The sequence below is a fragment of the Pelodiscus sinensis genome, chromosome 8, assembly GCF_052426305.1.
Source record: "Pelodiscus sinensis isolate ZL-2025 chromosome 8, ASM5242630v1, whole genome shotgun sequence".
Classification (NCBI taxonomy): Eukaryota; Metazoa; Chordata; order Testudines; family Trionychidae; genus Pelodiscus; species Pelodiscus sinensis.
The window spans coordinates 73,836,444-73,864,424 of record NC_143059.1 but is presented as its reverse complement, the minus strand read 5'-3'; the positions used below and the strand labels follow the sequence as shown (position 1 = coordinate 73,864,424).

Here is a 27,981-nt window from a genome sequence, read left to right as displayed (position 1 = left end):
ATGGCCCTGTGCCCAGCAGCTGGCCAGGAGCCAGGCAGGGGCTGTGGAGGACAAAGACCAAGCGGATGGTTACCTTGGCCCTTTGCCCCCAGGTGCTGATCCCCCTGGAGAGGAGCTCAGACACACTGGCCAGAAGGCCGGAGCCAGGCCAGCCCCTCCCAGTGCGACAGTCGGCCCAGGGAGCTCGGAGTGGGGCAGGCATCGGCTCCCCAGCTCCCCCCTTGCTGTGGGTGTGGTGGGGCTGCCCATGCCCACCCCCCGTGGAGTCCTGCTGGGGCGCCAGGGCTGAGCTGCGGAAGGAGGGAGAGGAGCCAGGACTGAGTTGGGCCCAGGTTTATTATCCGGAGTGACTGGGCTGGGCAGCTAATGCACCAGCCCCTCCCGTGACAGGGACACATCCTCCTTAAATACGCGGTATAAAAACACCTCTAAAAAACCCCCTTGCCGCGGTCTGCCTCTTCCTGGGAAGCACTGCTCCGGGGCAGGCAGGGCGCCGACGGGCACCCGCGGGTCACGCTCCGGGGCAGGCAGGGCGCCGATGGGCACCCGCGGGTCACGCTCCAGCAGGCAGGGCGCCGACGGGCACCTCCATGGGCCTGGCGCTATCCCTGTGGGTCACGCTCCCGGGGCAGGCCAGGGCGCCAGAAGGCACCCCGCCGGGCCTGGCGCTACCCCCACGGGTCACGCTCCGGGGCAGGCCAGGGCGCTGACGGGCACCTCCGCGGGTCACGCTCCGGGGCAGGCAGGGCGCCGACGGGCACCTCCGCGGGTCACGCTCCAGGGCAGGCAGGGCGCCGACGGGCACCTCCGCGGGTCACGCTCCGGGGCACCCCAGGGCCCCAGAAGGCACCCCGCCGGGCCCGGCGCTACCTCCGCAGGTTGCGCTGCGCCTGCTTCAATAAGGTGTCGAAGTCGAGGGAGTCGAACTTGCTCTTGACGGGGGCAGGGTCGAAATCTTCCCGGTTGGAGTCTGGAGGACACAAGGGCGCAGTGAGCGGCGGGACGCCCCAGTCCGTGCCGGCCGCCCCCCCGGAGCCGGGCCCCCACTCACCCAGGTCCGCGTAGTTCCTGCGGCAGAACTGGCGGCGCCCCCCGAAGCACAGGTCGAAGGGCTGCTCGTCCGGGCGCCGCAGCTGGTGGCCGCTCTCGATGGCGGCGAAGGCCTCCTTGGCGTAGCGGTAGGTCACGAAGCCGTAGTTGTCCCTGGGGAGGCAGAGCTGGTGATGCCGGGCCCTGCGCTCGCAGCCCAGCCGGGCCGGGAGCTGTCCCCGGCGGTCCCTAGGGACCCCCGCCCCGCTCACCCCTCGGCCCGGAAGTGGAGCGTGCACTCCTCGATGTCCCCGAAGACGGAGAAGCGGTGCCGGAGCTCTGCCCGCGTCATCCTGCTGGGGATCTTGCCGATGAAAACCACTCTCCTCTCCTCCTGCAGGACACAGAGCTGTGAGCGCGACGCCCAGCGCCCGTCCCCCAGCCCACTCGCAGCCGGCCCGCTGGGGGAGACCTGGGGCCCAGGCCAGGGGGCTCAGCCACAGGGAAGCAGGGCTGGGCCAGACTGGGGGTGCCCAGCTCTGGGCCCTGGTGTGCGAGGAGCCGACCCTGCAGGGAGCAGAGACCTGGCCAGCTGGGCCTGACCCTCCCCTCCCCCAGCGTATGCCCCCCCCCCACCAGCACATTCCCGGCTCGCAGCTCCCGTGGACTGCCCCCCCCCAGTGCGTGCCCCCCTCCCACCAGCACACGCCCATCCCGTCCCATGGACTCTTCCCCACCCCGGCTCATGTCCCACCCCTCCAGCCCATCCGCCCTTAGCTCAGGCCTGGAGTCCCCCCGCCCCACAGGCCCCGCCACCCACTCACTATTGCACGTTCCTTGTGGAGGATTCTCTGGTGCTGGCAGTGATCCGGAGGGTCGCAATAATCGAATCTAGCGGGGCACAAACAGGGCTGTTGGAGTGGAGGTGAGGGGGCTGTCTGCTCTATAACCCAGTGTGGTGTGGGGGGGCCTTGCTGGTGGCTGGGCGTGGGCGACCCCCACTGGCGGCTGTCTGTAGCACGGCCCAGCAGGACAGCGGGTGCGTCACTAGGCCAGGGTCTCCCCACCTGTCCGACAGGTCGCCTCCCAGGGACACACACACAAAGGGCGGAGGGCGGAGACCAACCCCTGGCTGGGGGGCAGGGCTGGAGAAGACTCATTTTCTGTCTGGGATCATGGAGGAGACAGCCTAGGGAAAGGGGCTGGGATTTAGGGGCCCAGTCTCCCCCATCTCCAGGGGGGCTGAGGCATCCTAGCCCAGCTCTGTGACCAGATTACATCTGTGCTGTGCTGTATCCTGGAGAGGCAATAAACCCCCCCTGTTCTACTGGCTGGGGGAGTCTGTTCGTGCCACTACAGGGGTGCAGGAGCTGGGGGAACCCCGATGTGCCATCACATGGAGCCAGGACACCCACTGCTGCTCCTTGGGCCCTGGGCTGTCCCTGGCTTACACAGCCCTTGGGAACATGCCCCAAGCCCAGTGCGAGCCCCCAGGCTGGGGACCACTACAAGCCAGGCCCCAGGAGGCGGGCTAGTGCTCCTACACCCGAGGAACAGCCCCCAGGCTGGGGACAAACAGCCTGCTGTGACAGTGGGGTGTGCTGTAGTGTGTGTGCGCGTGTGCCTCAGTTCCCCCCCCTTTTGCAGCTCTCTCTGCGGGGGGGGGGGGGGGGGCAGGCATGACTCTCTGTGGAAGTGTGTCAGTCTCACCTCCTGGGGTCCAGGTGACAAAAGATTCCCCTTGGGTCTGGGAGCAGGACAGAGGAGGCGGCGGAGCGGCCTGGGGACTCAGGGACAGTTGCTGGGGGTTGCGTTTAGTCTCGGGTGGGCAAACATGAAGAGAGCAGACTGAGCCGAGTGCTGGGGCTCAGGGGCCTGCGTAACTGCCCCAGGGGGTCTGAGGCTGCCTGCCCTGACTCTTATGTCCACATTGCGCCTGTGCCGCGCTGTATCCCGGAGCAGCCATAAACCCTCCATAGTCTACGGGCTGGTGGAGTGCCCTCTTGCTGTGGCCGGGCCCCCGACGCGCCGGCACACCGGCAGAGCGCGGGGCCGGCACTGAGGTGCGGTGAGTGCCTGGGACTGCGCCTACCTTCTCCTCCGGTTACTCCTCCTGCGGGGGGACGGGGAACGTGAGCGGCTGCGGGAGGCCGAGGAGGATCTGGACGAGTAGGACGAGGCCGAGGAGGGCGACCTTCCCCGGGACCGGCCACACGACCCGCAGCTAGAGCGGGAGGAGTGAGAGCTATGGGACCGTCTGGAGCGGTACCTGCTGGAAAGCACGCCAGCCGTGAGCCCTGGCACCCCCAGCCCGGCCCCAAGACACTGAGCAGGGAGGTGCCCGCCTGGCCCGATGCTGCAATGCCTCGGGCATGCCGGGCACCAGCCAGCCAACCCCCCCTGCCCCCGCCGGGCACCAGCCAACCTCCCCCCTCATCCCACCAGGAGCCGGGCAGCGCTGGCCTGAGAGTGCAAGCGGAGGACAGTCGCTCTGGGCTGCGACTGAACATTTGGGGGTTTGTAGCCAGCCTGGCCCGGGGGTCTGTGGAACTTGCAGGAGCCGAGCTGGCCTGGCCCTAGGGAGAGGGGAGCCCCACTCCTGCCGGGTTCCTAGGCTGCCCAGCGGGACGAGGGGCCGAGGAGCCGGATCCCCCGAGGGCCAGCAGCCCCAGGATGGAGAAGGCCCTGGCACTGGGACGGAGCGGGACAGACGGAAGGGGAAGCGCCTGCGGCTGCGGACAGGGCGGCTCCTGCCATATCATGCCGGACACGGCGCCGCGGTACAGGGCTGCCGGCCCCGGGCTGAAGGCACCGCCGGGCTCTGCAAGCCCCTCTGGCCGGTCAGCAGCCAGGCCGGGTGCCCCGTCGGCAGCATGGCATGGTCTGGCCCGTGCAGGCCAGGCTGGTCGCCGGCCCCCGGCCACGTCAGCCCGGGGAGACCAGCTCTGTGGGCCTGCCTTCACCCAGGCCTGCGGCACAGAGGCAGCCCTGCTGAATCGGCTCCCAGCTCAGCTCCCTCCATGGCTGGGAGCCCGCGAGGCACGGTGTGACGTAGTGGGGGTACTTGCTGGGATGTGGTGACCCCTGCTGTCTGGAGCAAGACCCAGCAGGGAAAGCCTCACTAGGCAGAGGTAATGCCAAACTTGTTGAACCAGTGGCCAGACACCCCCCATGGAGAGGAACAAAGGAAGGTGGATGCTGCCCTGGCTGGGGGGCAGGGCTGGTGGAGGGTTAGTTAGTTCCTGGCTGGAAGGCAGGGGATAAGGAGCTGGGGAGGGGGCTGGGACTCCCCTATCTCAAGGGGGGGCACTGAGGCCTCTTAGCCCCAGTTCCTGTAACCAGATTACATCTGTGCTGCGCTGTGCTGGAGGAGCAATAAACAACCTCCATTACACCGGCTGGTGCAGTCTGTTTGTGCCATTTCGGGGTGCAGGAGACGGGGGACCCCCAACACGCCGTCACACATGGCACCGCAGCGTCCCACGCGGCCGAACGGGGCCTGGTCTCGGGGTGCTGGAAAACCCTTCGACGAGGGACTCGCGCGGCCCAGATCCGGACGCAGAGCCGGGCAGGCCATGGCGCGTATCCCAGGAGAGTGGAGGTGCAGCCCAGGCCTCGCAGCGGCGAGGCTCTTGAGGGCCCGATGCAACGGCCAGCAGCCGTGCCACACGGCCGGGCTGATCCTGCCTTCACCCCCGGACCGGCCAGGGAGAGGAGGGGAGTGGGCACAGGCGGGGGGCTCAAACCCAGTCACCCCCGGGCCATGGGAAGATCTGTCAGCCGAGAGCACCAACGTGCCCAGCAAACGCTCCCGCAGAGGGAGGGGCTCTTCTGCCCCAGCCCGGCCCACAGGCCATGGAGGCCTCCCTGTGGGTCCCGCCGGACGCTCGCGGTTCTGCACGGAGCCTCCAGGCGCCCAGGACACGCAGGTGACGCCTGGTTCCTTGCACAAGATGGCCGCCGGCTCCCTGGGACAGCCAGCCAGGCCGGCTTGGCGCTGGAGCTGCGGCACGGTGCTAGGCACAGCCGGGGGTAGGGAACCTGCCGCTTACCTTCGCCACCGCTTTGGCGGGGGGGACAGGGACCGGGACCGGGACCGGGAGGAGGAGGACGACGACGACGACGACGTGCTGGCCCCGTTGGACGTGGAGCTGAACGAGCGGCTGGCGCGAGCCCGGGGGCTCGGTGAGGCCGCCCGTCTCCGGTAGCAGCGCAAGGACCGCTTGGCAGCCGGCTGCGGGTCCCCGCTCTGCGGCTCCTCATCCCGGCAGGGGGACGCGGCCGGAGACAGGAGGACCGAGGTGGGGGGGCTGCTCCTGCCCGCGGCAGCCTGGCTTCGGGCTCTAGTCCGGTGATCCAGCGGCTGGCTGGAGCCAGGGGCGGTGCCAGGAGGGGTGCGGAGCCCGGAACAGGCCAGCGTCCACGAGGGGAGGGAGGAGGGCGGCTTGATGGTGATATCCTGGTGCCGCTTCACGTTCCAGCGGGAGCCGAGCTCCGACGGGGCCGGCGTGCTGGGGAGTCTGGAGCCCTCCTCTGGCTGGGCAGTGCCCCGGGCGCAGTAGTCATGGTCTCCACAGCCCACGTGGCTGGGGGCAGGGCCCTTCCCCCGAGGTTTGCTCTGCGGCAGCGGCTTGGCCTCCACGAACTTGGCAGTGTTCTGGCCGCCCTCCTGGGGCACGGCCCCTGGGGACCTGGCCTTCCCCAGCAGCGAGACGGCAGCCAGAGGCTTCCAGAGCTGGTGGGGCGGCGTCGCCGGCGGGGTCAGGCCTGCGGGGTAAGACGGGCCGTCAGGGTGCGGGGTAAGAAGGCAGGCCAGTGGGCGCATCCATCCCCCTGGCACCCGCCAGCCGTGCCCCCCGCCTGCGCTGGCCCTGGGCAGCGCTCGCCATGCGGGTGCCAGGCCCCCCCCCAGCCCCCTCAGCGCTTTACCAGCGATGTTGGCCAGCTCCGGGGCGTGCAGGCTGTCCGGCGGGCTCTTCTCCTGCTGGCTCTCGGACCTGCCGGGGCAGAGGGTTTATTGCTGGCGGCGGCCCAGACTCATGATGATCAGAGCCAGGTCGCACCAGCCGCCGGGGCCTCGTGCCCCTTCCTGCTGCCCCCCAGCACGGCAATGTGCAGCCCTGGGTGCAGCAGGCCGGGCGCGGCCGCTCCACACAGCCCCGGGCACTAACGCAGGCGGCACCTTGCTGGCCAGCTCGCCGCAGCGCAGAGGCTGCCCAATCCACCCCCCCGTGGCTAGAGTGCAGGGGGGCTGGGCAGGCCGACGTACTGAGAGCCCAGCATGGCCCCGGGCGGAGAGCAGCCAGGCCAGGCGGCATCGTGGGCACCTGACTCACCCAGTGTTCCCCGCTGCCAGCCTGTCGCCACGGCGCTGCCCACGCGGCGGCTCCTTGGTGCCTGAAACAAGAGCAGATGCATGGACGGCTGAGGGAGATGCTGGCGGGGGGAGCCCGGCACCCGCCAACTGGGAGAGCGAGGGCACAAGCCACTCTGAGGCCTGCGCCCCCTTGCCCCCACGAGGGGGCTGGCTCCCCAAACAGCACAAGGCCCCTGCTGGGGTCCTCCTCCAGCCATCACCTGGGTCTCCCCACAGGCTGGCAAACGGGCCAGGCCTGCCCTTCCCCCAGTGACCGGCGTTCAGCTAACCCGGATCCTCTGCTGCCCCTGCCATGGGGCTGCCCGCCCAGGCGGGGGGGAGGGGGTGCAGGGGCTCCAGCCCTGCTATGAGCCAGAACCCCGACGTGCACAGAGCAGCAGCCTGCCCCCCGGCGTGGGGCTGTCCAAGGCCCCGTTCCGCAGAGCCCGCCGGCCGCTCACCTTCCGTCTTCTCAAACTGCTCCAGCAGGCTGGACAGGTCCGAAGCTTCGATTCCTGGCAGGGGAGACGCAGCCTGTTAGGTCCCCGCTACGGGCCCCCCACCGCCCCCCAGCTGGGGCCACAGCGCAGGGCAGGGGGACTCCCAGGGGGCGGGCGCCTCTCCAGCCAGCAGGCAGAAAGGGGGCTCAGGGCTTACGTGTCCTGCAGGTGCGGAGCCCAGCCCCAGGCTCATTCCACTGCACAGGTGGGCGCTCTCCAGCCACAGGGGCCGGGCCGGGGCAGAAGCCCCCACCGCCGCCGCCCACAGGGGCCGGGCCGGGGCAGAAGCCCCCACCGCCGCCGCCCACAGGGGCCGGGCCGGGGCAGAAGCCCCCGCCGCCGCCGCCCACAGGGGCCGGGCCGGGGCAGAAGCCCCCGCCGCCGCCGCCCACAGGGGCCGGGCCGGGGCAGAAGCCCCCGCCGCCGCCGCCCACAGGGGCCGGGCCGGGGCAGAAGCCCCCGCCGCCGCCCACAGGGGCCGGGCCGGGGCAGAAGCCCCCGCCGCCGCCGCCCCCGCCGCCGCCGCCCACAGGGGCCGGGCCGGGGCAGAAGCCCCCATCGCCGCCGCCCACAGGGGCCGGGCCGGGGCAGAAGCCCCCATCGCCGCCGCCCACAGGGGCCGGGCCGGGGCAGAAGCCCCCATCGCCGCCGCCCACAGGGGCCGGGCCGGGGCAGAAGCCCCCGCCGCCGCCCACAGGGGCCGGGCTCACTCACCGCCGCCGCGCCCCCAGCCCCCTCACCGATTTCGCTGATGAAGGCCTGCACAATGTCCTTGCTGGCACCAGGCCGGGCCGGGCCGACGAGGAGCCGGTGTCTCCATGGCTTGGCGGGCTGGCTCTCCTCTCGCGCTCTCAGCGCCACTGCAGCTCTCCTGGGCACGGCCGGGGGGCCAGGCAGCTGGGGCTTCTGCGGGACTGGTCCTGTGGAGCCTGGCTGGGATCCCTCCAACAGGCTGGGCCCCACACTCTTTGCTGGAGCTGCAGCCTCCGTTGGGGGGCAGGGACCAGGGGGCTGTCCCACAGGCTGGGGGGACAGAGCAGGGGGCTGCCCCACATGCTGGGGGTTGGGTGACTCACCCACAGGCTGGCGGGGCAGGGCAGGGGGCTGCCCTACAGGCTGGGGGGCAGGTGACTCACCTACAGGCAGGGGGGGCAGGGCAGGGGGCTGCCCTACAGGCTGGGGGGGCTGCCCTACAGGCTGGGGGGGCTGCCCTACAGGCTGGGGGGGCTGCCCTACAGGCTGGGGCAAGGGTGACTCACCCACAGTCTGGGGGGGCAGGGCAGGGGGCCGTCCTACAGGCTGGGGGGGCAGGGCAGGGGGCTGCCCTACAGGCTGGGGGGGCCACCCTACAGGCTGGGGCGTGGGTGACTCACCCACAGGCTGGGGGGGCTGCCCTACAGGCTGGGGCAAGGGTGACTCACCCACAGGCTGGGGGGGCAGGGCAGGGGGCCGTCCTACAGGCTGGGGGGCAGGTGACTCACCCACAGGCTGGGGGGGCTGCCCTATAGGCTGGGGCAAGGGTGACTCACCCACAGGCTGGGGGGCAGGTGACTCACCCACAGGCTGGGGGGGCCGCCCTACAGGCTGGGGGGCAGGTGACACACACACAGCCTGCGGTGGCGGGGTAGTGGGCTGCCCCACTGGCTGGGGGGCGGGTGACTCGCCCACAGGCCGGCTCTGCCTCCTGGGATCACAGACCCAGCCAGACGTGGCCCTGGCTGAGGGCTGGGCTGGCACCGGCCTGGCGGACTGTGTGGTGAAAGCAGGGGGCTCGTGGCAGCTTGGCACCAGGGCGGGCACGTGGGCACAAGCTGTGCCCCTGGCCAGCGGCTCTGGCTCGGGACCAGGGCCAGCTGGAAAGGGCTTTGCCCCCAGGTCACTGTACACCAGGGGGGGTGGCACAGGGATCCCCGGCCAGTAGGGTGGCTGGAGGCCCAGGGCCCAGCCCATGGAGGCACACGGTGCTCCGGGGCCGAAGGGAGGCGGGGGCAGAGCAGGAGAGGGCCAGGCCACGGCCGGTGGGGGCAGACCAGGCACCAGGTGGAAGGCGCTGGGGGACCCGCTAGTGGGCGGTGGCGGGGGCAGGCCGGGGTAGCCGGCAGGCGGGGGGCCGAAGCAAGGCCAGGAAGGCACCGGGGGGTACAGGGCATAGGGAGTGGCGGCAGCTGGTGGGATCGCTGCAGGAGCTGCCCCCACGGTTGAGGGGAGGAAAGGCAGCTGGGGCCCTGGGGGCAGGGGAGCTGGCACAGGCTGGCTGGGGCCCACAGGAGCCTTGCAGGCCAGGGGAGCGGTGGCTGGGGAGCTGGGGGGTTTCTCGGGGCCCCTCTGGGAGATGGCCGGCTCCCGGCTGGCCAGAGGAGCGGTGGCTGGGGGGCTGGAGGGTTTCTCGGGGCCCCTCTGGGAGCTGGGTGGCTCCCCGGGGTGGGCAGGCTGCGAGGGTGGGGGGCGTACGGGCGCCATGAGGCAGGGGATTTCTGCCAGCTCCGTGGGGGGCTCGGGAATGCTGGGCCACTTGCTCACTCCTGGCTTCTCCCCCTCCTTCCCGTGGCTCCCGCCGGGCTGGCGGCGCAGCATCCGCTGCCGGTACTCCGTCAGGCTGAGCGCCTTGGGCCTGGGCGGCCAGCCGGCAGCCTCAACCGCAGCCCGCTCTGCCTCCCCCACAGCGCCCGTCTCCGGGCCAGTGCTATCCTTGGTGGGGACAGGCCAGCTCCCTTCCCCCTGCTCTGCTGAGCTGGGTCCCGCGTCAGCCGGCAGCTCCCCGGGGCAGGGCGGGGCCTGCTCGGAGGGTCCAGGCGCCCCTGTGTCCTGCACAGCCGGCTGCACATTCAGCTTGGCGGCCTCCGGCTTCTCCTGCACCTCAGGGCGCCCCTTCCTCCGCGGGGCGCTCCCTGCAGCCGCTGCCCTGGGCCGCCCTCGGGCCGCTCGCAGCTCCATCCGCCCATCCTTCCTCGCCTGCTCCAGCTGCTTCTCCAGGAAGGTGGACACCTGCACGGAGGGCCGGGCTGCCCAGCTGGGGGAGGGCTGGCTGGCTGGCGGCTGTCCCGAGGACGTGGAGCGGAGCCTGAGGCCCACACGGTCCCCGTCCGGCTTGGCCCGGCCTCTCTGCAATCCCTCCCTTTGCTTTTTCCGGCTTTTCCGGGCCCTTTCGCGCCCTCGGCCCTTCTCCGTGTCCGGGCGCTTTCCGCCTGCCAGCGCCTCCGTGCAGCGCTGCGGCCTGTTCTCCTGACGCTGGGCTCGGGGCCTCGCCTCCTCTTCCGGGCCCGCCCCCGGGGGGGACTCTCTGGCCTGGGTCGGGCTGGGTGGCGACGGCTCCCGGGCACCCTCCTCCTCACCAGCTGGACGCCCGCTGGCTGCCTCCTCTTCCGCTGGGCCCAGGTGCTGCAGGACCACGGGGATCTCCAGGCTCTCGCCTGCGCCCGGCACAATCTCCAGCACGAGCGGGCCGGCTAAGAACTCCTGGGCCGCCGGCTCACTGGCCGGGTCCAGGCACACGGTGAGCGTGGGCAGGCAGTACGGGTGCATGGACCTCACCAGCTCGCTGAGCGACCCGGCCGCCGTGCTAATGATGCAGGGAGCGCCGCCATCGGCCGGCCACGCCGCTGCCTCCTCGCGCCGCTCCCCCGGGCTCTGCAGCAGCTCCCCGGGCGGCCCTTCCTCCTCCTCCCCATCGCTGCGCTCTCGCAGCTGGGGCCTGGGCAGCTTCTGCTCCGTCCGGGGCGCTCGGCCGGCGCGCTGCCTGGGCGCTGCCGGCTCCTCAAGGCAGCTCAGTGGACAGTCCCAGGGCAGATCCAGGGGGCCGGGCTCCACCTGGCAGGGAAAGGGGAAGAGTGAGACGCCGGGGCTATGCCCAGAGCAGGGCACCTGAGCTGACCCGGGAGGCACTGGGCTCAGCTGGCCCTGCTAGCAGCCATGAGGCCCATGGACGGGCAGGGACCGGCCCAACCAGAAGAATTTCCACTGACTTGCAATGGCCCCTCCCTGTCTGCAGCGCGCCCATCTCCCGAGCGACAGCCACCCGCACTGCACAGCAGAACCTGGCTCCGGCGCCCGGGGCTCGAGCCGGGGACGAGCGACCACGGCCAGCAGGCTGGGACTGCAGTCCCATTGCAGACACGCTCAGTAAGGCCCGGCCTGGCCCCGGACACCCGAGCCGGGCCAGCGGCGCCCCCAGCAGCACGAGGGCGGCGAGCTGGGAATCGGGAGCGGCTCTGCTCGGTCGGCGGGACGGCTCCCTGGGGTGAGCGAGCGGCGCTCGGGGCAGAGCCCTGTGTGGAGACCCACCTCGGTCTGCGCCGCCCCACAGGGCTCTGCACCCAGGAGACACTGGGGCCAAGGAGAGGACCGTGGTGTTGCTGCTATTGGGAGCCACGCCCTGTCCGGCTGCCCCCCCGGCGGGGCTGGGCGCCCACAGACAGGAGTTGTGGCTGAGGCGCGGCCAAGGGACCTTGCCGGTACTGGAGAACAGGCAGGCGAGCGAGTCACCCTGGCCATACGGCAGAGCAGGCACCCCAACCGTCACCCCCAGCCCCCCGAGGCAGGAGCACGCCAGCCAGCCCTGCTGCCGACCGCTGCCCGCTCTCACCTTGCCGAGGCCCCATGCATCGTCCAGGGCAGGAACGCCGCGCTCAGGGGAGCGCCGGGACAAGCTGAGGAACTTCTGGAACTGTGGGCAGGAAGGGGAATGAGAAGGTGGGACGCACGGACCGGCCAGCCTCCCGCTCCCAGGGTCCCAGCCTCTCCCCTCCCCACACGCCAGCACGGCAAGGGGCCAGAGCGCCGCGGGGCACCCCGCTCCCAGGCACGCTCCAGCCCCTGCAAGGAGCAGTTCCTACAGCACAGCTGGCAGGGCAGTGGCCAGCAGCCCCGGGCGGACGAGTTAGTGACCATTCACGGGCCTTGCGGAGTTCGGCCGCAGCCGCGGGCCAGGGCCTAAGCTGAGGGGAAGGCGCGTCTGGGGAAGGGCAGAGGGACGCCCTACCGAAGAACTCTCGCGCTCCCGGGGCAGCGCCAGCAATTCGGAGTCCATGGTGCTGTCAAACGGGGACAGAGTCTCGTCGTCCGTGCTGTCCAGGATCTCGGTGATGGCCGTCAGCAGGGACAGCTCGTTTGGAGCCTCTAGGCAGGCCTTGTGCTGGCGAGAGAGGAGAACGCACATGCACCGGGCGCGGCCACACCCCAACCCCGCCCTGCCGCTCTCCGGAGCCAGGACGCCCTCTGAAGGGAGGCCCCACACAGACCCGTGCAGTCCAGGGGGCAGGGCGGGGACCCTGGAGTCCCGCGCTCTCCTGACATGCTCCAGCCACCAGAAGCTCCGCCTCCCGTCACACCGGTTCCTCGCCAGCACCAAGGCAGGGAGGCTCGGAAAGGGTGAAGTGGGACCTAGCTCGAGCAGGGCCCGGTTCGTGAGGGGCTGCATGTTCCTAGGCCGAGTCCCAGAGCGGGGGGAGGCGCCAGAGACCCAGCAGAAGTGCCTGGCCAAGCACCCTGCCCCCAGCGTGGGATCAGCACCCTGCCAGTGGCTCGGAGCCCGGTCAGGCAGGGGAGAGCCGGGCCAGAGCCTGACTCCTGGCCGCCAGCGGAGCGGAGCGGAGCAGCATCTGGCAGAGCAGAGGCCAACGCAGGCGAGGGGTGGAGGTTCCCAGACCGCCGCAGAGCAGCCCCCGGGAGAGTCTCGGGCCCGTGTCTCCAGGAATCCAGACTAGTCGCATCTGCCCCTCTGACCTCCTTTCGGCCACTTCAGTGCTGCCAAGAGCGCCCGGGCAGGCCGTCCCACTCTCGCTGATCTTCCCCAGCGTCGCGCCCTCGCACCGACCGGCACGGCGACCCCTCTCCCGGGCCGGGGGAGCAGGGCCCCAGGCTGTGGCAGGTCGCCCGTCTCGCCCGCGGCTGCCCACGGCACAGCTACGTCCCCGCCCTCCGCGGGCCGCCCGTTACCTCGTGCAGCGAGCTGAAGTCCTCAAGGATGGAGATGACGGAGGAGTCCAAGTAGCCGTGCATCGTTCCCAGGATCCCGTCGGCCTCCAGGGGCACGTCGCTGCTGGCAGCCCCCCAGTGCAGGCCGGGCTCCTCTTCCTCCAGAGAGCAGCACTAGACGGGGCGAGAGACAGGATGGGGCGGCCGCGCTCACCGGCACCAGGCCCCGTAGTGCAGCCTGGGGCCTGAGCAGCACAGAACAGCTCTAGCCACCTTGGGGCGGGAGGGGCCACACGACCAGGCTGCTCGCCACAGCTGCAGGCCTGCCCCCCGGCTCCCGGTGCACCTCCGCTGGGTACTGGGAAGCCCCAGGCACAGCCGCAGGCCTGCCCCCCGGCTCCCGGTGCACCTCCGCTGGGTACTGGGAAGCCCCAGGCACAGCCGCAGGCCTGCCCCCCGGCTCACCTCCGCTGGGTACTGGGAAGCCCAAGGCACAGCCGGAGGCCTGCCCCCCGGCTCCCGGCGCACCTCCGCTGGGTACTGGGAAGCCCAAGGCACAGCCGCAGGCCTGCCCCCTGGCTCCCGGCGCACCTCCGCTGGGTACTGGGAAGCCCAAGGCACAGCTGCAGGCCTGCCCCCTGGCTCCCGGCGCACCTCCGCTGGGTACTGGGAAGCCCCAGGCACAGCCGCAGGCCTGCCCCCCGGCTCCCGGCGCACCTCCGCTGGGTACTGGGAAGCCCCAGGCACAGCTGCAGGTACTGGCAAGCCCGGGGCACAGCCGCAGGTGCTGGCAAGGCTGACTTCAGCCCCCGTTGCCCCATTAAAGATGAGCAGGGACAAGGCCTGTGGCGGGGAGCAATCGGAGCTCAGAGACTAGCTCACCAGGAGACTTGGCAGGGCACAGGGGTGCTGGCGTGAGTCCCCCACCCACGCCACAGCTAGCAATGAAACCACAGAGCCAACACCCCAAGCCAGGGGCTGGCCAGTCGTGGCACAAGGGGGGTAGAAGTGCCGACATCTAAACCCTTCCCTACTGTGGACCCCCCCCCCCGGTTAAGCCTCTGCAAACACCATGGGCTCTGCGGACTCGTGTTAACGTGGTTTGCACAAGCCTCCCGATGTGGCTTGGGGCAGAGATGCCCCAGGCACCAGCCATCTCGGGGGTAAGCTGAGGAGTCACTCCCGCAGCCCGCCCCCTTGCAAGGCTGGGTACGTCTACACTACGGGCAGGCCAGTGGCCTGGTCCAGTTGCACCGAGTGCCGGCGCTTGCTACCCGACATGAGGTTTCTGCGTCCAGGTACTTAACCCACGTCCCCACGAGGCGCCAGCCGGAGCAAGCCCAGCCTGGCACACGGGTGCGCAGGCCTTTCCAGCCCTGAGCAGCGGGCCCGGGGCCACGCCGTCTGCCAGCACAGAGCGGGCCGACGTCTGCACGGCTCTTACACCGGACGGGGAACGCCGGCCTGTTAACCCGCCGGCCACGAGCCCCCGCCCAGCCCTGCCCAGCACTCCCCTCCAGAGCCCAGCCGCGGTGAATCATCCTGGGGCTTGCAGGCGTGATCAAAGGAGCTGATGCCCCGCGGCTGGAGTCAGTGCTAACAAGCCCGCACAGCTCACCCAGGGAGGAGCCACGCGGTCGAGCCGGAGTTCCCAGGCACCCGACTCGCTGTAGCACTTCAGCCACCAGCGGGGACAGCGTCTGCCCTGGCAGCCCAGCGCCCTGCATCGGGGGTGGGAGCCAAGCAAGGTGGCTGGGCCGGGCCGGACCGCACGCTTCCGAAGCCAGGGCCCGTCACCCCGAAGGGCGCTTCACCACTGCCGTCAGACCACGTCACGCTCACAAGCACAGCCCAAGAGTCCCGCCAGAGTCAGAAAATCCATTTCCTGAGTACCCCCTGCAGGACTGAGAAGTCCAATAGCCACAAGGGAACATGCCAGTGTCCCTCTAGTGCACGGTCCTGGACAGAGCGGCCAATGCTGGAGGCTTGTAAGGAAGGGTCAATTCTCCTAAACCACCCCACTGCACAATGCTGTGGTTTTGGGGGTGACCCACCCAGGTGAAGAGAGCACCCCCCGTGCCTTGGCTCGTACAGGTAGTGTCCCGGCAGCTGCTGCTGGGGCGCAATGTCAAACTGTCACCAGAAAACGTCCCAACTTGTTTGCCTCCACATCCTTAAGCGAGGAGTTCCACAGGTCAGAGGAATCGTTGTTTAACGAGTCCGTGTTCCCCAAAAGACCCCCTTGGAGCCATTTTAAATGGGGTGACTTTTCAGTGCTTCCCACCCCTCCTGTTCCCAGCTCAGATGGGGTCCGTTAGCCCCCCGAGGCTGCTTCCCCATTCGCGGGGCTACAGCTCTCCCTTTACCACCCTGCCCTAACGATTTCTCACAACTCCACCCGGTAGCTGGCTTGCCTTGCCTTCTCCAGCCTCGGCCCCCTCCCCGAGTGGGAGCACCACGGCAGGAAGGCATTGCAGCCGGAGTGCTGGCTAGGCCCATGGCAGCAGCAGAACACTTTCCTTTGCTGGGACCGGGACTCTGGGCCCTGCTAGAAATGCCAGCTCGGAGTCCTGGCAGGCCGGTCACAGCGGTAGGGGCCATGTTTCGGGAGGAGCCATGACGCTCACCACTGCTAGCCAGGGCTTCCCGCCTCAGGCTGCAGACCAGGAGAGGCAGAGAAACCCACCGGAGCCATGTGCAGAGGCCACCTGGTGCCAGGGGCAGAGCACGGGGGCTGCGGCACATCCACATGCTTCACCCCATGCCTGCTAGACAGGGTCCAGTCTCCATGCGCGGCCAGCCCTGCCTGGGCCAGCCTGGCTTTCAACGCGGAGAACCCTCTCTCCCAGGGCCCCCCTGTCTCCAGTCACACTGGCTGGACTGGAGAACCCCTCCCCTGCTAGCGATCGAGAGCAGGGCAGGCCTGGGGACAGGCCGAACAGACTCACAAGCAGGTGGGGGACACGTTTTCCCCACAACTTGCATGACAGAGCCTCTGCTCGGGGCAGCCCCAGCCCTGGCCCGGCTCTGCCTTAGCAGAAAGGGGATCCAATTACAAGGCTCTGACATCACGCACCAAATACTGGGAGGACTCTTCCATTTAATTTTGCCTGTCACCAAACGCCTCCAGGACAACTCCCTGTCTAGTCAGCTCAACTCCCACAGGGCTCAGGGGGCAGCCATGCTGCAAAAAGGCAAGAGCTGCTGCCTACCAGCTCAGCAGGAGCCAGGCAGGAATCCCCGGGGAGGCTGTTCCCCAGGCCAGGGTGAAGCAGCAAAGCGCATCCTTGCAGGACAGCGCCGGAGCGCACTGATGCGCAGGCAGACGTGGGAACGCGTTGGCTTTGTAAGACAGGAATAAATGCTTTTGCCCAGCACAAGAGCAACACAGGGCACGAGGGAGTTTCTCTCATGGCCCAACTTCTGCTGGCGAGAGAGACAAGCTTTCGCCCTCATAGAGCTCGGATTCCGGACATTTCCAAATGTCACATCCTGCAGCATGCAATGCCGGCCCCCGTCCATCATTCCCAGCAAGTGTACAATGCGTGCCTGCGACGCAGAAGCAAAAATGCCCCCCTTTATCTCTGCCACGTACCGCGAGAGAGGCTAGAAAACCAGAGCCTGTTCTCTGGGTCTAGCATGTCTCAACCCTACAGCTCAAAGCACTTTGCCAAGGAAGCTAGCATCTTTGCAGAGAGGGGGAAACCGAGGCAGGGGCTGGGGCATGGCTTGTAGCAGAGCAGGACACTGAATCTAGAACTCTGGAATCCTGGCCCAGTGCTCTGCCCACTAGAGCGCGCTGCATCCCACGTAGTCTCAGTACAGTCACAGTACCTTTAACAGGCCTAGTGCCAGGGGTGTCCTGAACACACAGCTCAAGGCAGCAAGGCAGCGTTCAAGGGTCCTCACCTGCCCCTCAACTTCCAAACCTGGTTATTTCTCTCGTCCCTCCGAGCACTCGGCAAGTCAGCTCCAAGCCTGGCCACAGGGGAGGGGCGACTCGAAACATTTCCCCAGTCCAGGCATGACTTAAGTGCCCCGTTTCCTAATCAGACGCTGCCTGCTCCCAGGTACTGCAGTGCAACACACACAGCCACAGGTCTCATGGGTGGGGGGGCAGAATCCTGCACCACTGGGTGCAAAGGGGACGTTCCCATGGGTGACACCCTGGTAGCTCTGGTCTCTACTGGGCTCTTGGGCACCAACACTTCAACCCAGAATCCGGCGTGTGCTCAGCACAAAGATTCATTTGTGACTCTCCGCCTCACCCAGTGTCACCTGGCGTTGGAGCATGGCAGTAAAATACACAAGTCTTCACACAGACACACACATCCCTTCTCCCCTTCCCCCCTGGAGAAAGCAGGGATACACGTCTTCTCCCCTTCCCCTCCCGCCCCCGGAGAAGGCAGGGAGGACCTGAAAAGCACACCGTGCTGTGGGGAGAGATGAAAGCAACAGTCATGTTGCCAGTTAGCGCCTCAGATGAACTTGAGAAAAGTAAGAAGTGAAACCCCTGCCTGGATTTTTTCAGGCAGGACACAGCCGGCGCTGCGCCGCTCAATGAGCCGCCAGCTGTGGCCAGCCAGCACACCCAGGGCGGGGGAGCCGGAGGCTGACAGCCAGCCAGCCACGCTGCAGGGACTGCTGGCAAAGCGCTGATGCTCCTCTCGGGCCTGCCAGACTAGAAGATCACCAAGAAACCAGCAGCCCCCCACCCTGACCAGCTCCTCAGCCACCCTCTCCCCACACCTCGGGCACCCCCCGGCCATCAGAGCGGTCACGCAGGCCTGTGCACTGATTTGCACCCGCAGCCTCTCACTCCCAAGGCTGCATGAACCGAGCCCCCTCCCAGCTCCAGAGCGCCCCGCACCTGGGGCCCCCCATCTCCAGAACCGGCCAGGAGCAGGGACTCAGGAGTCCCCAGTCTGCCTGCAGGGCTCAGCAGCCCTCCCACGGAGGGGGCTACGCAGCCCCCCCACGACACCCCGAGTGGGCCTGGGACACAGCCATCCCCTCCCGCATGGCCCCGCCAGCTGGGGGGGGCCACGACCCCCACCGCGTGACCCCTCCCTGACTGGGCGACACAGCCCCCGCGTGGCGCCCTACGTGGGAGTGACAACCCCCCCCCGTGACAGTGATTTACACAGGCCCCCCCGCGTGACCCCCCCGGGACGGGTGACACGGCCCCCCCGCGACGGGTGACACGGGCCCCCCCCACGTGACCCCCCCGCGACGGGTGACACGGCCCCCCCCACGTGACCCCCCCGCGACGGGTGACACGGCCCTCCCCACGACGTGGTGACACGGGGCCCCCCCACGTGACCCCCCCGCGACGGGTGACGGGCCCCCCCGCGTGCCCCTCCACACGGGGCCGCCCCCACGTGACCCCCCGCGACGGGTGACACGGGCCCCCCCCCACGTGACCCCCCCGATGGGGCCGCCCCCACGGGCCCCCCCACGTGACCCCCCACGGGACGGGGTTGGTGACGCGCCCCGCGCGTGGGGCTCCAGCCACGCGCCCGCCCGCCGCTCCACGTGTCACCGCGCGGCCCCCCCCCCCGCCGCCCCCCTCCGGCCCCGCCCGGCCCGGCCGCTCCTACCTGCGCGGGGCTGGCGGGGGGGGGCTCCGCGCCGCTGCCGCCCCCCCGCGCCCGGCGCGCGCCCCGGCTGCCGGCGGCTCCCCCGGCGCCCCACAGCGCCGCCATCTTGGCGCCTCAGCTGCCCGCGCGGCCGGTGCCGGCGGCTCACGCGGCCCACGTGATGGAGGGGCAGCCCCGCCCGCGAGGGACTACAGCTCCCGGCAGGCCGCGCGGCGCCGCGGGGCATGCCGGGCGGGGCTCTGCGCAGGCGCGGGGCTGCCGGCTTGGCTGGCTGCGGGGGGCGCAGCCGCAGTGCGGGGGGGCCGGGCAGCCGCGGTCCCGGCAGGGCCCCGGCCGCGGTATCCTGGCCCGTGCCACGGGGGCTGGCCGCGGCGGGGGCTGCGGACGGGCCCATTTCCGGGGGGAGGCCTCGCTTCGCCGCCATCTTTACTGCGGGCACCGCAGCCCCGCCCCTTCCGAGCTGGGCGGCTGACGTCACATCGCCACGTCACCCCTTCCTTTCCCGCGGCGCCCGGGCTCCTCCCCTCCACGTGGGCGCGGCCGCCCCTGCCCCTCGGGGCTCCCCCCTCCCCCCGCCGCAAGCGCCCCTCCCCCAGCCCCCCTGTTCCCCATCTCCCCACTGCCCCCCGCCCTCCTGTTCCCCCGTGCCCCTCTGCCCCCCTCCCTGTTCCCCATCTCCCCACTGCCCCCCGCCCTCCTGTTCCCCCGTGCCCCTCTGCCCCCCTCCCTGTTCCCCATCTCCCCACTGCCCCCCGCCCTCCTGTTCCCCCGTGCCCCTCTGCCCCCTCCCTGTTCCCCATCTCCCCACTGCCCCCCGCCCTCCTGTTCCCCCGTGCCCCTCTGCCCCCTCCCTGTTCCCCATCTCCCCACTGCCCCCCGCCCTCCTGTTCCCCCGTGCCCCTCTGCCCCCCCTGTTCCCCATCTCCCCACTGCCCCCCGCCCTCCTGTTCCCCCGTGCCCCTCTGCCCCCTCCCTGTTCCCCATCTCCCCACTGCCCCCCGCCCTCCTGCGCCCCTGCCCCCCTGTCCCCCTCTCCCATCCCCCCTTTTCCCCACCTGCCCCCCGCCCTCCTGTTCCCCCGTGCCCCTCTGCCCCCTCCCCCAGCCCCCCTGTTCCCCATCTCCCCTCTGCTTTCCCTGTGCCCCTCTGCCCCCCCCTCCACCACTCCCCATCTGCTCCCCTCCCCCCGGCCCCTCTGCCCCCCTCCCTGTTCCCCATCTCCCCCCTGCCCCCGCCCTCCTGTTCCCCCGTGCCCCTCTGCTCCCCTCCGCCAGCCCCCATCTGCTCCCTCCTGCTCCTCTGTTCCCTAGTGCCCCACTGCCTTCGCTCCTATGTCCCCTCTTCTCCTCCCAGCACCCCTCTGCCCCTCCCCTCAGCTCTCCTGTGCTCCACCAGCCGCCTGCCCCCACTGCTTCCCCCTCCCCCAGCCCCCATCTGTCCCCCTCTGCTCTGCCCCTCCTTGACCCTCCAGCGCCCCACTGCTCCAGGGCTGGGCCGGCAGGGGCTGCGGGTTGGGATTGGCAGCGCCAGTTGAAATGTGGGAGGGAGCCCAGAGTAGAGCAGGAAGGGGATTGCGGGGTCAGGGCCGGCTGGGCCTGGGCAGAACGAGCAGGGGAGCTGGACAGGCCCCTGGGTTTTGGTGTTGCCTCCACTGGTGTTTCTCCCTGTGCTCCCAAGCTTGGCCCTGGGGGACCCCGAGTGGGGTGAGGGGGCACACTGAAGGGATGGAGCTGGGCAGAGATTTGTCCAGTAGGAGGCAGCATTTGCGGGGTGTGGCCCTCTGACCCCAGCTCCTCGGTGCTGCCCTGTCGGCTCACTCTGGGGGAGCAAGATGGGCAGGGAGCCTGTAGCAACCGGCCTGCGGGGGGCACCTGCCTCAGTGCTCCGAGACTTTCTCTGCTGCTGCATGTACCTCCCCCTGCCAGAGCATCACCTGCTTCCGCTCAGAGTACTCCTGTGAGCACCGAGCACCCTGAGTACTAGAGTCACCAAATGAAATGAACAGGCAGCAGGTTTAAAACAAACCAAAGGCAGCATTTCTTCCCACACCACGCAGCCAACCTGTGGAACTCCTTGCCAGAGGATGTTGTGGAGACCGGGACGTTAGCAAGGTTCAGAAAAGAGCTAGATAACCTCCCGTAATGGCTATTTGCCAGGCTGGGGGTTGGTGTCCCCAGCCTCTGTTCTGTTCACTGCCTCTAGGGCACCTGGCATTGGCTGCTGTGGGCAGACAGGACCCCGGGTCTGACCCAGCCTGGCTGCTCTGATGGGTCCTGGGAACCCCTGCCCGCTAGCCCCTGAGTACTGGGCGTCCCGGGGCCGCTGAGGACCAGGCCTGCCTGCCCTTCGTTTTATTTAACGGTTTTCTCGTGGGTTTAAGCACAAATGGATCAACGCTCAGGAAATGGCCATGGCCCCCCCTTGCCAGGGAAGGGCCCGGGGTGGCAGGGAGGGGGCCTGGCAGAGGTTTGACGTGTCAGCTGCTACGCAGTGACCCTGGCCCCCCGGCACCCACAGCTGGGCGCGGTCAGGCTGCACACGGCGCTGAAGGGCCCGGTTCCAGCGCTCCGCGGGGGGAGACGGGGGCTCTCCCACAAGTGCCCAGGCTGGAAGGGGGAGGTGCTGGCAGGAAGGACAGAGCAGCAGGCGGGCGACAGCTAGAGCCCCCAAACCACAGGGCCCAACAGCTTTGTCTAGTGGCGCTCCATGGGAGGTGGGCGGGCACCAGGAGCTCACGGGCTGTTGGGCAGGTCTGACGACAGACGCCCCCGTGGTCGGTTTGAGGGGGGATGCTATGGCTTGGAGGAGCACTTGCTGAGACACAGTCAGGGCACAGTGCTCGGAACCAGGGCTACTCACAGGGTCCTCCGCTATAAGGCACCAAACCAGCCAGACCGAGCGCTCCAGCTGCCCCTCTGGCCTGCAAGGGGTCACACAAGCAGCCCCCTTAAGGCAGGGCTGGGGAACCTTTTGGGTTGGGGGCTGCTGACCCACAGAAAAATCAGTTGGGGGCCACACAGCAGTGAGAACCCGTCCCGAGCCCTGCAAAAAAAAAACCCTCACTGATGTTAAAGTTCTAGCCTTCACTGCATCCTCTGGCAAGGAGTTCCACAGGTTGTCTGTGCTCAGTGAAGAAAAAATTCCTTTTGTTTTGATAAATATGGCATCTGACTGAGGAGAAAGACTCTCCCACTCCCGCCCTTTCCCTCACACACCAGAGCCTAAAGGGGCCCAGCCAGGGGCAGCCCATGAGCCTAGGCAGACTCGGTGGTCGCCTAGGGCGACACTGGCCCGGGGCACCCAATGATGACGTCACGGCCATTGATGGCCATGCAGGTGGGGACGCCGATCGCGCCTTCCGCTTGGGGCACCAGCTGCTGCAGCCGGCCTCGGGCCGCTCCTGGGGCCAGCCTGGTAGATTTTCTGCGCTCCAACTCTGTGAGGGGGAGCCCTGAGCCTCAGGGGCCGGATCTAGGCAAGCCCCGGCCTTAGGTTCTACTCCTGCCTTAGACGCTCCCACTTGACCTGTGCCACAACCAGCCCCGCTCCTTATGCAGATCGGAGGGTCTAAAACCCATCTCAGCAACTCCCAGCGGGCGCGTCCGTCTGTCTGTCCGTCCGTCCGTCCGTCTGTCAACTCTAAAGGGTTGGTCGCTGTGACGTTCCTGAATTCTGATGTGAACTTACAAGGTGTGGCTGCGCGACGGCCCTCCTGGCCTGGGTTCTATGGATTTGCCAGAAAACGTCAGTGCGCCGTGCCGTGCTATGTGGGTGTTCGTGTGGTCCCCCCCTCCAGGCTGCCCCACGGACAGTCCGTGTGTCCCACAGTCCGTGTGTCCCACTGCGGGCCCTGCACGCTTCCCCCTTTGCAGTTGGGGCATTAACAGGTCACGCCTGGTGAAAACGCAGAAGGCGCCTGCCCTGGAGCAGCGGGTGGGTGCGAGCAGGGGGCTGGCGTGCGACGCTCTGACCGGGTGACCTGAGTGGCTGTTGGGGGCGGTGAGCGTTGCCTTCTGGGGGGCTGGTCTTTTACCATCCCCAGGCTCTGCGCACTGGGAAACGGGGGCTCTGGGTGTTGGAGCTGAGGGGCTGGGTGCATGGGGGGGCTCTGTATTTTGGGGCTGGAAAGGCTCCCCCATAGCCTCTTCCCCGCTGCTTCAGAGCCCCCCCCGCTGAGTTTGGGGAGGGAGGGGCCATGCCCCCCAGGCTGTCCTCACGTCTATTCCCCAAGCACTTGCAGCCCTAAGAAAGGGGGCAGCCCCGGGCAGGGGGTACTGAGGGCCCCTCACAACCCAGGCGCCTCTGCTGCACCCCAGCAAGCGCCTCCCTGTGGCCTCAGCTGGGCCTGATCCTGCTCTGGGAAATGGCAGGGTGGGGGGGGAGCAAACCCCCCTCCAGGACCCACCCCTTGTCATGCTGGGGCAGGGCAGCTGAGACCCCAGGCAGCTCATCCCGCTGACCCAGGCTGGGAGCAGCCCCAGGGATGGCAGGGGGCTGTGCTGGAGGCTGCGGCGGGACCCAAGTGCTGACAGTGGCCCCTTGCCAGGGCCCCTGCCCCCCCGTGCAAAGGGGCTTCGGCATGGCTGCAAATGGCCTCGCACGCGCCCCGACCCCTGGCGCCCCGGCTTGCTGCCTGCTGCAACGACACAGCCCCTGCCGCCGGCACTGCCGGGTGGTGAGCGGGGCTGCAGCGAAGGGAGCAGGTGAGCTCCCAGGTGCACCTGTGCGGGGCAGGAGAGCTGCTCACGCTACAGCCCTGCAACGCACCGGGTCCCTGCTCCATGGGGCCTCCCCAGTGTTTTCCCACTTGTAGCATTCACTGTCTGTCCCTAGCTGCTAATACCGTCTGTCCATCACACACACACTCGTGCACAATACACACACTTGTGCACAATGCACACACACACACGTGTGCATGCACTCGTGCACAATACACACATGCTCATGCACAATACACACACACACGTGCGCACACAGTGCTACAGACGGGATATAATTCCCAGCCTCAGCTGCTCGTTCTATTTCCCTGGCCAGGCAGTCTGGACCGGAGGGGAGGAGCTGGGTCGGCTCAGGGGCCCTGCTGCTCCTGGAGGATGATTGTGGAACCAACAGACCCAGTTCTGTAGTTTTGCACCCAGCTTTGTCTATGTTTAGGTCCATGGCCCCTGTCCTGCCCCACGGCCCCAGGGCCCTGCCTGCCCAGGAGTCACCATCTAACCCCAGAGGGGACTTTGATCCTCTCTCCTTGATGGGCCTTTTGTCTCTTTCTTGGGTGGGTTCTCTGCAGGGCTCCCTGCGTTGTTCTGCTGTCAAGGCGGTGCTGGCAGCTGCTCTCCAGACAGGCTGGCTGCAGGGCCTGAGTCCTTCCCACCCCACCCCACTTCACACTCAGCTCACTCTGCCAGAGCTCAGGCAGAGCAAAGTTTAACATGGGGGTTCGGTTACGAGGTGGCTTTAAAAGTTCCCACAACAGATTCTCCAGAGGCAGTTCTCAGCAGGTCACTAACTGCATCCAAACCCGTCCATGGAAACTGGGCCGCAGTTCATGAGGTGACAACATGGCACAGGGGTAGGTAGAATGAAAAGGGCCATTTCATTCTGCAGCCCTCCATGGTCACTTGCCCTTTGGGCTGGCTGGGTTAGGGTCTGCTCCTGGCCCCCTGGAATGACCCGGCAAAAGACTGACAGCTGAGACAAGGAAGGGCTTGGACCAGTCCCCGTTATCCTGTGGAACTCACTGCCACAGGAATCCCGGGGGCAGGTTTCCAAAAAAAGGACCAGGCGTTCCTGTGGCTAATGAGTGAGTGCCCCGAATGGCATCCCGGGGGAGGCGGAAGGGGCACAAACACTCCTGCCCCAGGTCGTGAGCCAGCCCTGGACTTGCACCATCAGGGAGAAACCCCCCCCCCACCTCCTCCGGGGCTGGATTTCCCAGAAGTGCCCATCAGGTGGCATCTTGCAGCTTCCTGTGCAGCAGCTGGTGCTGGCCCAGTCTGCGCGGAGGCAGGGCGGTGTGGATCCAGTCCAGCCTGGCAATTCCTAGATCTCTAGGGCAGAGGTGGCACCGGTGCCCCTTGGTGGAGCGAGGACAAATCTGGGACCCTCCCCACTGGCTATCCTGGGACAGGCTCCAGCCCCCCCAACCCTACACATCTGAGCCAGCAGAGGCTGGCCTGGCCCCAAGCAGGAGTGGCCCAGAAGCGGCAGGGAGGGGCTTGCCGGGAAGTCGCCCTGGCGGGGCCCGGCTCCCCATGGCCTCCTTGGCACAGCGGTTCCTGGGGGAGGCTCTGGCAGCTGGGCTGGGGCTCAGGGCCGAGCAGCGCGAGATCCGGGCCCCGGCACCGCAGAGGGTGGGAGCTGCCCGGGCACTGTCCCTGGCCGGCCCTGGAGCACAGCGCGGACTGCAGGGAGGCAGCGCAGGGCCGGAGGCTGGGAAGAGCCACAGGCCGGGGATGGACTCTCCAGCTGCCTCCTCCCCCGCAGCGCTGGTCCTCTCTCCTGGCGTCCGTCAGTCTGTCCTTCCGGCCCCGCCCTCTGCCTGCCCAGGGAGACACCCCCAGGGGTTCTGGGGGCTCCCATCCCGCCCCATGCTGCTGGCTTCAGGGGAACTGGGCCCTGCAGAGGCGGGGGGGGGGGGGCCGCGGTTGGGCCAGGGGCAGCCCCAGTGGGGATACTGGGCCCCAGGGATAGAGCCCCCCAGCTCCTCTACCCCCACGGGGGCGCTGCAGCCAGGCTTCCTTGTGGGGCTCAACGTCCTCTGCAAGGGCACTGCGCAGGGCACAGGATCCAGCCGGGTTCCCCCAGGGACTGCGCGGGGCCCAGGATCCAGCCGGGTTCCCCCCCGGCACTGCGCGGGGCCCAGGATCCAGCCGGGTTCCCCCGGGCACTGCGCGGGGCCCAGGATCCAGCCGGGTTCCCCCGGGCACTGCGCGGGGCCCAGGATCCAGCCGGGTTCCCCCGGGCACTGCGCGGGGCCCAGGATCCAGCCGGTTTCCCCCGGGCACTGCGCAGGGCACAGGATCCAGCCGGGTTCCCCCGGGCACTGCGCAGGGCACAGGATCCAGCCGGGTTCCCCCGGGCACTGCGCGGGGCCCAGGATCCAGCCGGGTTCCCCCGGGCACTGCGCGGGGCCCAGGATCCAGCCGGGTTCCCCCGGGCACTGCGCGGGGCCCAGGATCCAGCCGGGTTCCCCCGGGCACTGCGCGGGGCCCAGGATCCAGCCGGGTTCCCCCGGGCACTGCGCGGGGCCCAGGATCCAGCCGGGTTCCCCCCCGGCACTGCGCGGGGCCCAGGATCCAGCCGGGTTCCCCCGGGCACTGCGCGGGGCCCAGGATCCAGCCGGGTTCCCCCGGGCACTGCGCGGGGCCCAGGATCCAGCCGGGTTCCCCCCCAGCACTGCGCAGGGCACAGGATCCAGCCGGGTTCCCCCCCAGCACTGCGCGGGGCACAGGATCCAGCCGGGTTCCCCCGGGCACTGCGCAGGGCACAATGTCCAGCCGGGTTCCCCCGGGCACTGCGCGGGGCACAGGATCCAGCCGGGTTCCCCCGGGCACTGCGCGGGGCACAGGATCCAGCCGGGTTCCCCCGGGCACTGCGCGGGGCCCAGGATCCAGCCGGGTTCCCCCGGGCACTGCGCAGGGCACAGGATCCAGCCGGGTTCCCCCGGGCACTGCGCGGGGCCCAGGATCCAGCCGGGTTCCCCCGGGCACTGCGCAGGGCACAGGATCCAGCCGGGTTCCCCCGGGCACTGCGCGGGGCACAGGATCCAGCCGGGTTCCCCCGGGCACTGCGCGGGGCACAGGATCCAGCCGGGTTCCCCCCCGGCACTGCGCGGGGCACAGGATCCAGCCGGGTTCCCCCCCGGCACTGCGCGGGGCACAGGATCCAGCCGGGTTCCCCCCCGGCACTGCGCGGGGCACAGGATCCAGCCGGGTTCCCCCCCGGCACTGCGCAGGGCACAGGATCCAGCCGGGTTCCCCCGGGCACTGCGCGGGGCACAGGATCCAGCCGGGTTCCCCCGGGCACTGCGCGGGGCCCAGGATCCAGCCGGGTTCCCCCGGGCACTGCGCGGGGCACAGGATCCAGCCGGGTTCCCCCGGGCACTGCGCAGGGCACAGGATCCAGCCGGGTTCCCCCCCGGCACTGCGCAGGGCACAGGATCCAGCCGGGTTCCCCCGGGCACTGCGCGGGGCCCAGGATCCAGCCGGGTTCCCCCGGGCACTGCGCGGGGCCCAGGATCCAGCCGGGTTCCCCCGGGCACTGCGCGGGGCCCAGGATCCAGCCGGGTTCCCCCGGGCACTGCGCGGGGCCCAGGATCCAGCCGGGTTCCCCCGGGCACTGCGCGGGGCCCAGGATCCAGCCGGGTTCCCCCGGGCACTGCGCGGGGCCCAGGATCCAGCCGGGTTCCCCCGGGCACTGCGCGGGGCCCAGGATCCAGCCGGGTTCCCCCGGGCACTGCGCGGGGCCCAGGATCCAGCCGGGTTCCCCCGGGCACTGCGCGGGGCCCAGGATCCAGCCGGGTTCCCCCGGGCACTGCGCGGGGCCCAGGATCCAGCCGGGTTCCCCCGGGCACTGCGCGGGGCCCAGGATCCAGCCGGGTTCCCCCGGGCACTGCGCGGGGCCCAGGATCCAGCCGGGTTCCCCCGGGCACTGCGCGGGGCCCAGGATCCAGCCGGGTTCCCCCGGGCACTGCGCAGGGCACAGGATCCAGCCGGGTTCCCCCCCGGCACTGCGCAGGGCACAGGATCCAGCCGGGTTCCCCCGGGCACTGCGCGGGGCCCAGGATCCAGCCGGGTTCCCCCGGGCACTGCGCGGGGCCCAGGATCCAGCCGGGTTCCCCCGGGCACTGCGCAGGGCACAGGATCCAGCCGGGTTCCCCCGGGCACTGCGCGGGGCCCAGGATCCAGCCGGGTTCCCCCGGGCACTGCGCAGGGCACAGGATCCAGCCGGGTTCCCCCCCGGCACTGCGCAGGGCACAGGATCCAGCCGGGTTCCCCCGGGCACTGCGCGGGGCCCAGGATCCAGCCGGGTTCCCCCGGGCACTGCGCGGGGCACAGGATCCAGCCGGGTTCCCCCGGGCACTGCGCGGGGCCCAGGATCCAGCCGGGTTCCCCCGGGCACTGCGCGGGGCACAGGATCCAGCCGGGTTCCCCCGGGCACTGCGCGGGGCCCAGGATCCAGCCGGGTTCCCCCGGGCACTGCGCAGGGCACAGGATCCAGCCGGGTTCCCCCGGGCACTGCGCGGGGCCCAGGATCCAGCCGGGTTCCCCCGGGCACTGCGCGGGGCCCAGGATCCAGCCGGGTTCCCCCGGGCACTGCGCGGGGCCCAGGATCCAGCCGGGTTCCCCCGGGCACTGCGCGGGGCCCAGGATCCAGCCGGGTTCCCCCGGGCACTGCGCGGGGCCCAGGATCCAGCCGGGTTCCCCCGGGCACTGCGCGGGGCCCAGGATCCAGCCGGGTTCCCCCGGGCACTGCGCGGGGCCCAGGATCCAGCCGGGTTCCCCCGGGCACTGCGCGGGGCCCAGGATCCAGCCGGGTTCCCCCCCAGCACTGCGCGGGGCACAGGATCCAGCCGGGTTCCCCC

The 27,981-nt window shown here is 69.6% G+C and overlaps 1 protein-coding gene across 4 annotated transcripts; it reads right to left on the bottom strand.

Moving 5' to 3' along the window:
• Nucleotides 1-318: 318 nt before the first annotated feature.
• PPRC1 (PPARG related coactivator 1) lies at nucleotides 319-18,565 on the bottom strand. Of its 4 annotated transcripts, XM_089780260.1 has the most exons (15): nucleotides 18,399-18,560; nucleotides 12,820-12,972; nucleotides 11,864-12,016; nucleotides 11,468-11,548; nucleotides 8,259-10,692; nucleotides 7,626-8,054; nucleotides 6,847-6,900; nucleotides 6,366-6,426; nucleotides 5,959-6,026; nucleotides 5,082-5,796; nucleotides 3,122-3,301; nucleotides 1,854-1,920; nucleotides 1,302-1,423; nucleotides 1,052-1,203; nucleotides 319-970 (listed from the first exon to the last, which is right to left on the bottom strand). In XM_089780260.1, the coding sequence occupies exons 1-15, from the start codon at nucleotides 18,501-18,503 to the stop codon at nucleotides 867-869; spliced, it is 4,878 nt and encodes a 1,625-aa protein (XP_089636386.1). In that variant the 5' UTR covers nucleotides 18,504-18,560; the 3' UTR covers nucleotides 319-866. The 4 variants fall into 4 exon arrangements, with proteins under 4 accessions (XP_089636386.1, XP_075790602.2, XP_075790601.2 ...); XM_075934487.2 differs by having other exon boundaries at nucleotides 3,122-3,253; nucleotides 7,626-10,692; nucleotides 18,399-18,565; XM_075934486.2 differs by having other exon boundaries at nucleotides 3,122-3,298; nucleotides 7,626-10,692; nucleotides 18,399-18,564.
• Between the last annotated feature and the right edge of the window lie 9,416 nt (nucleotides 18,566-27,981).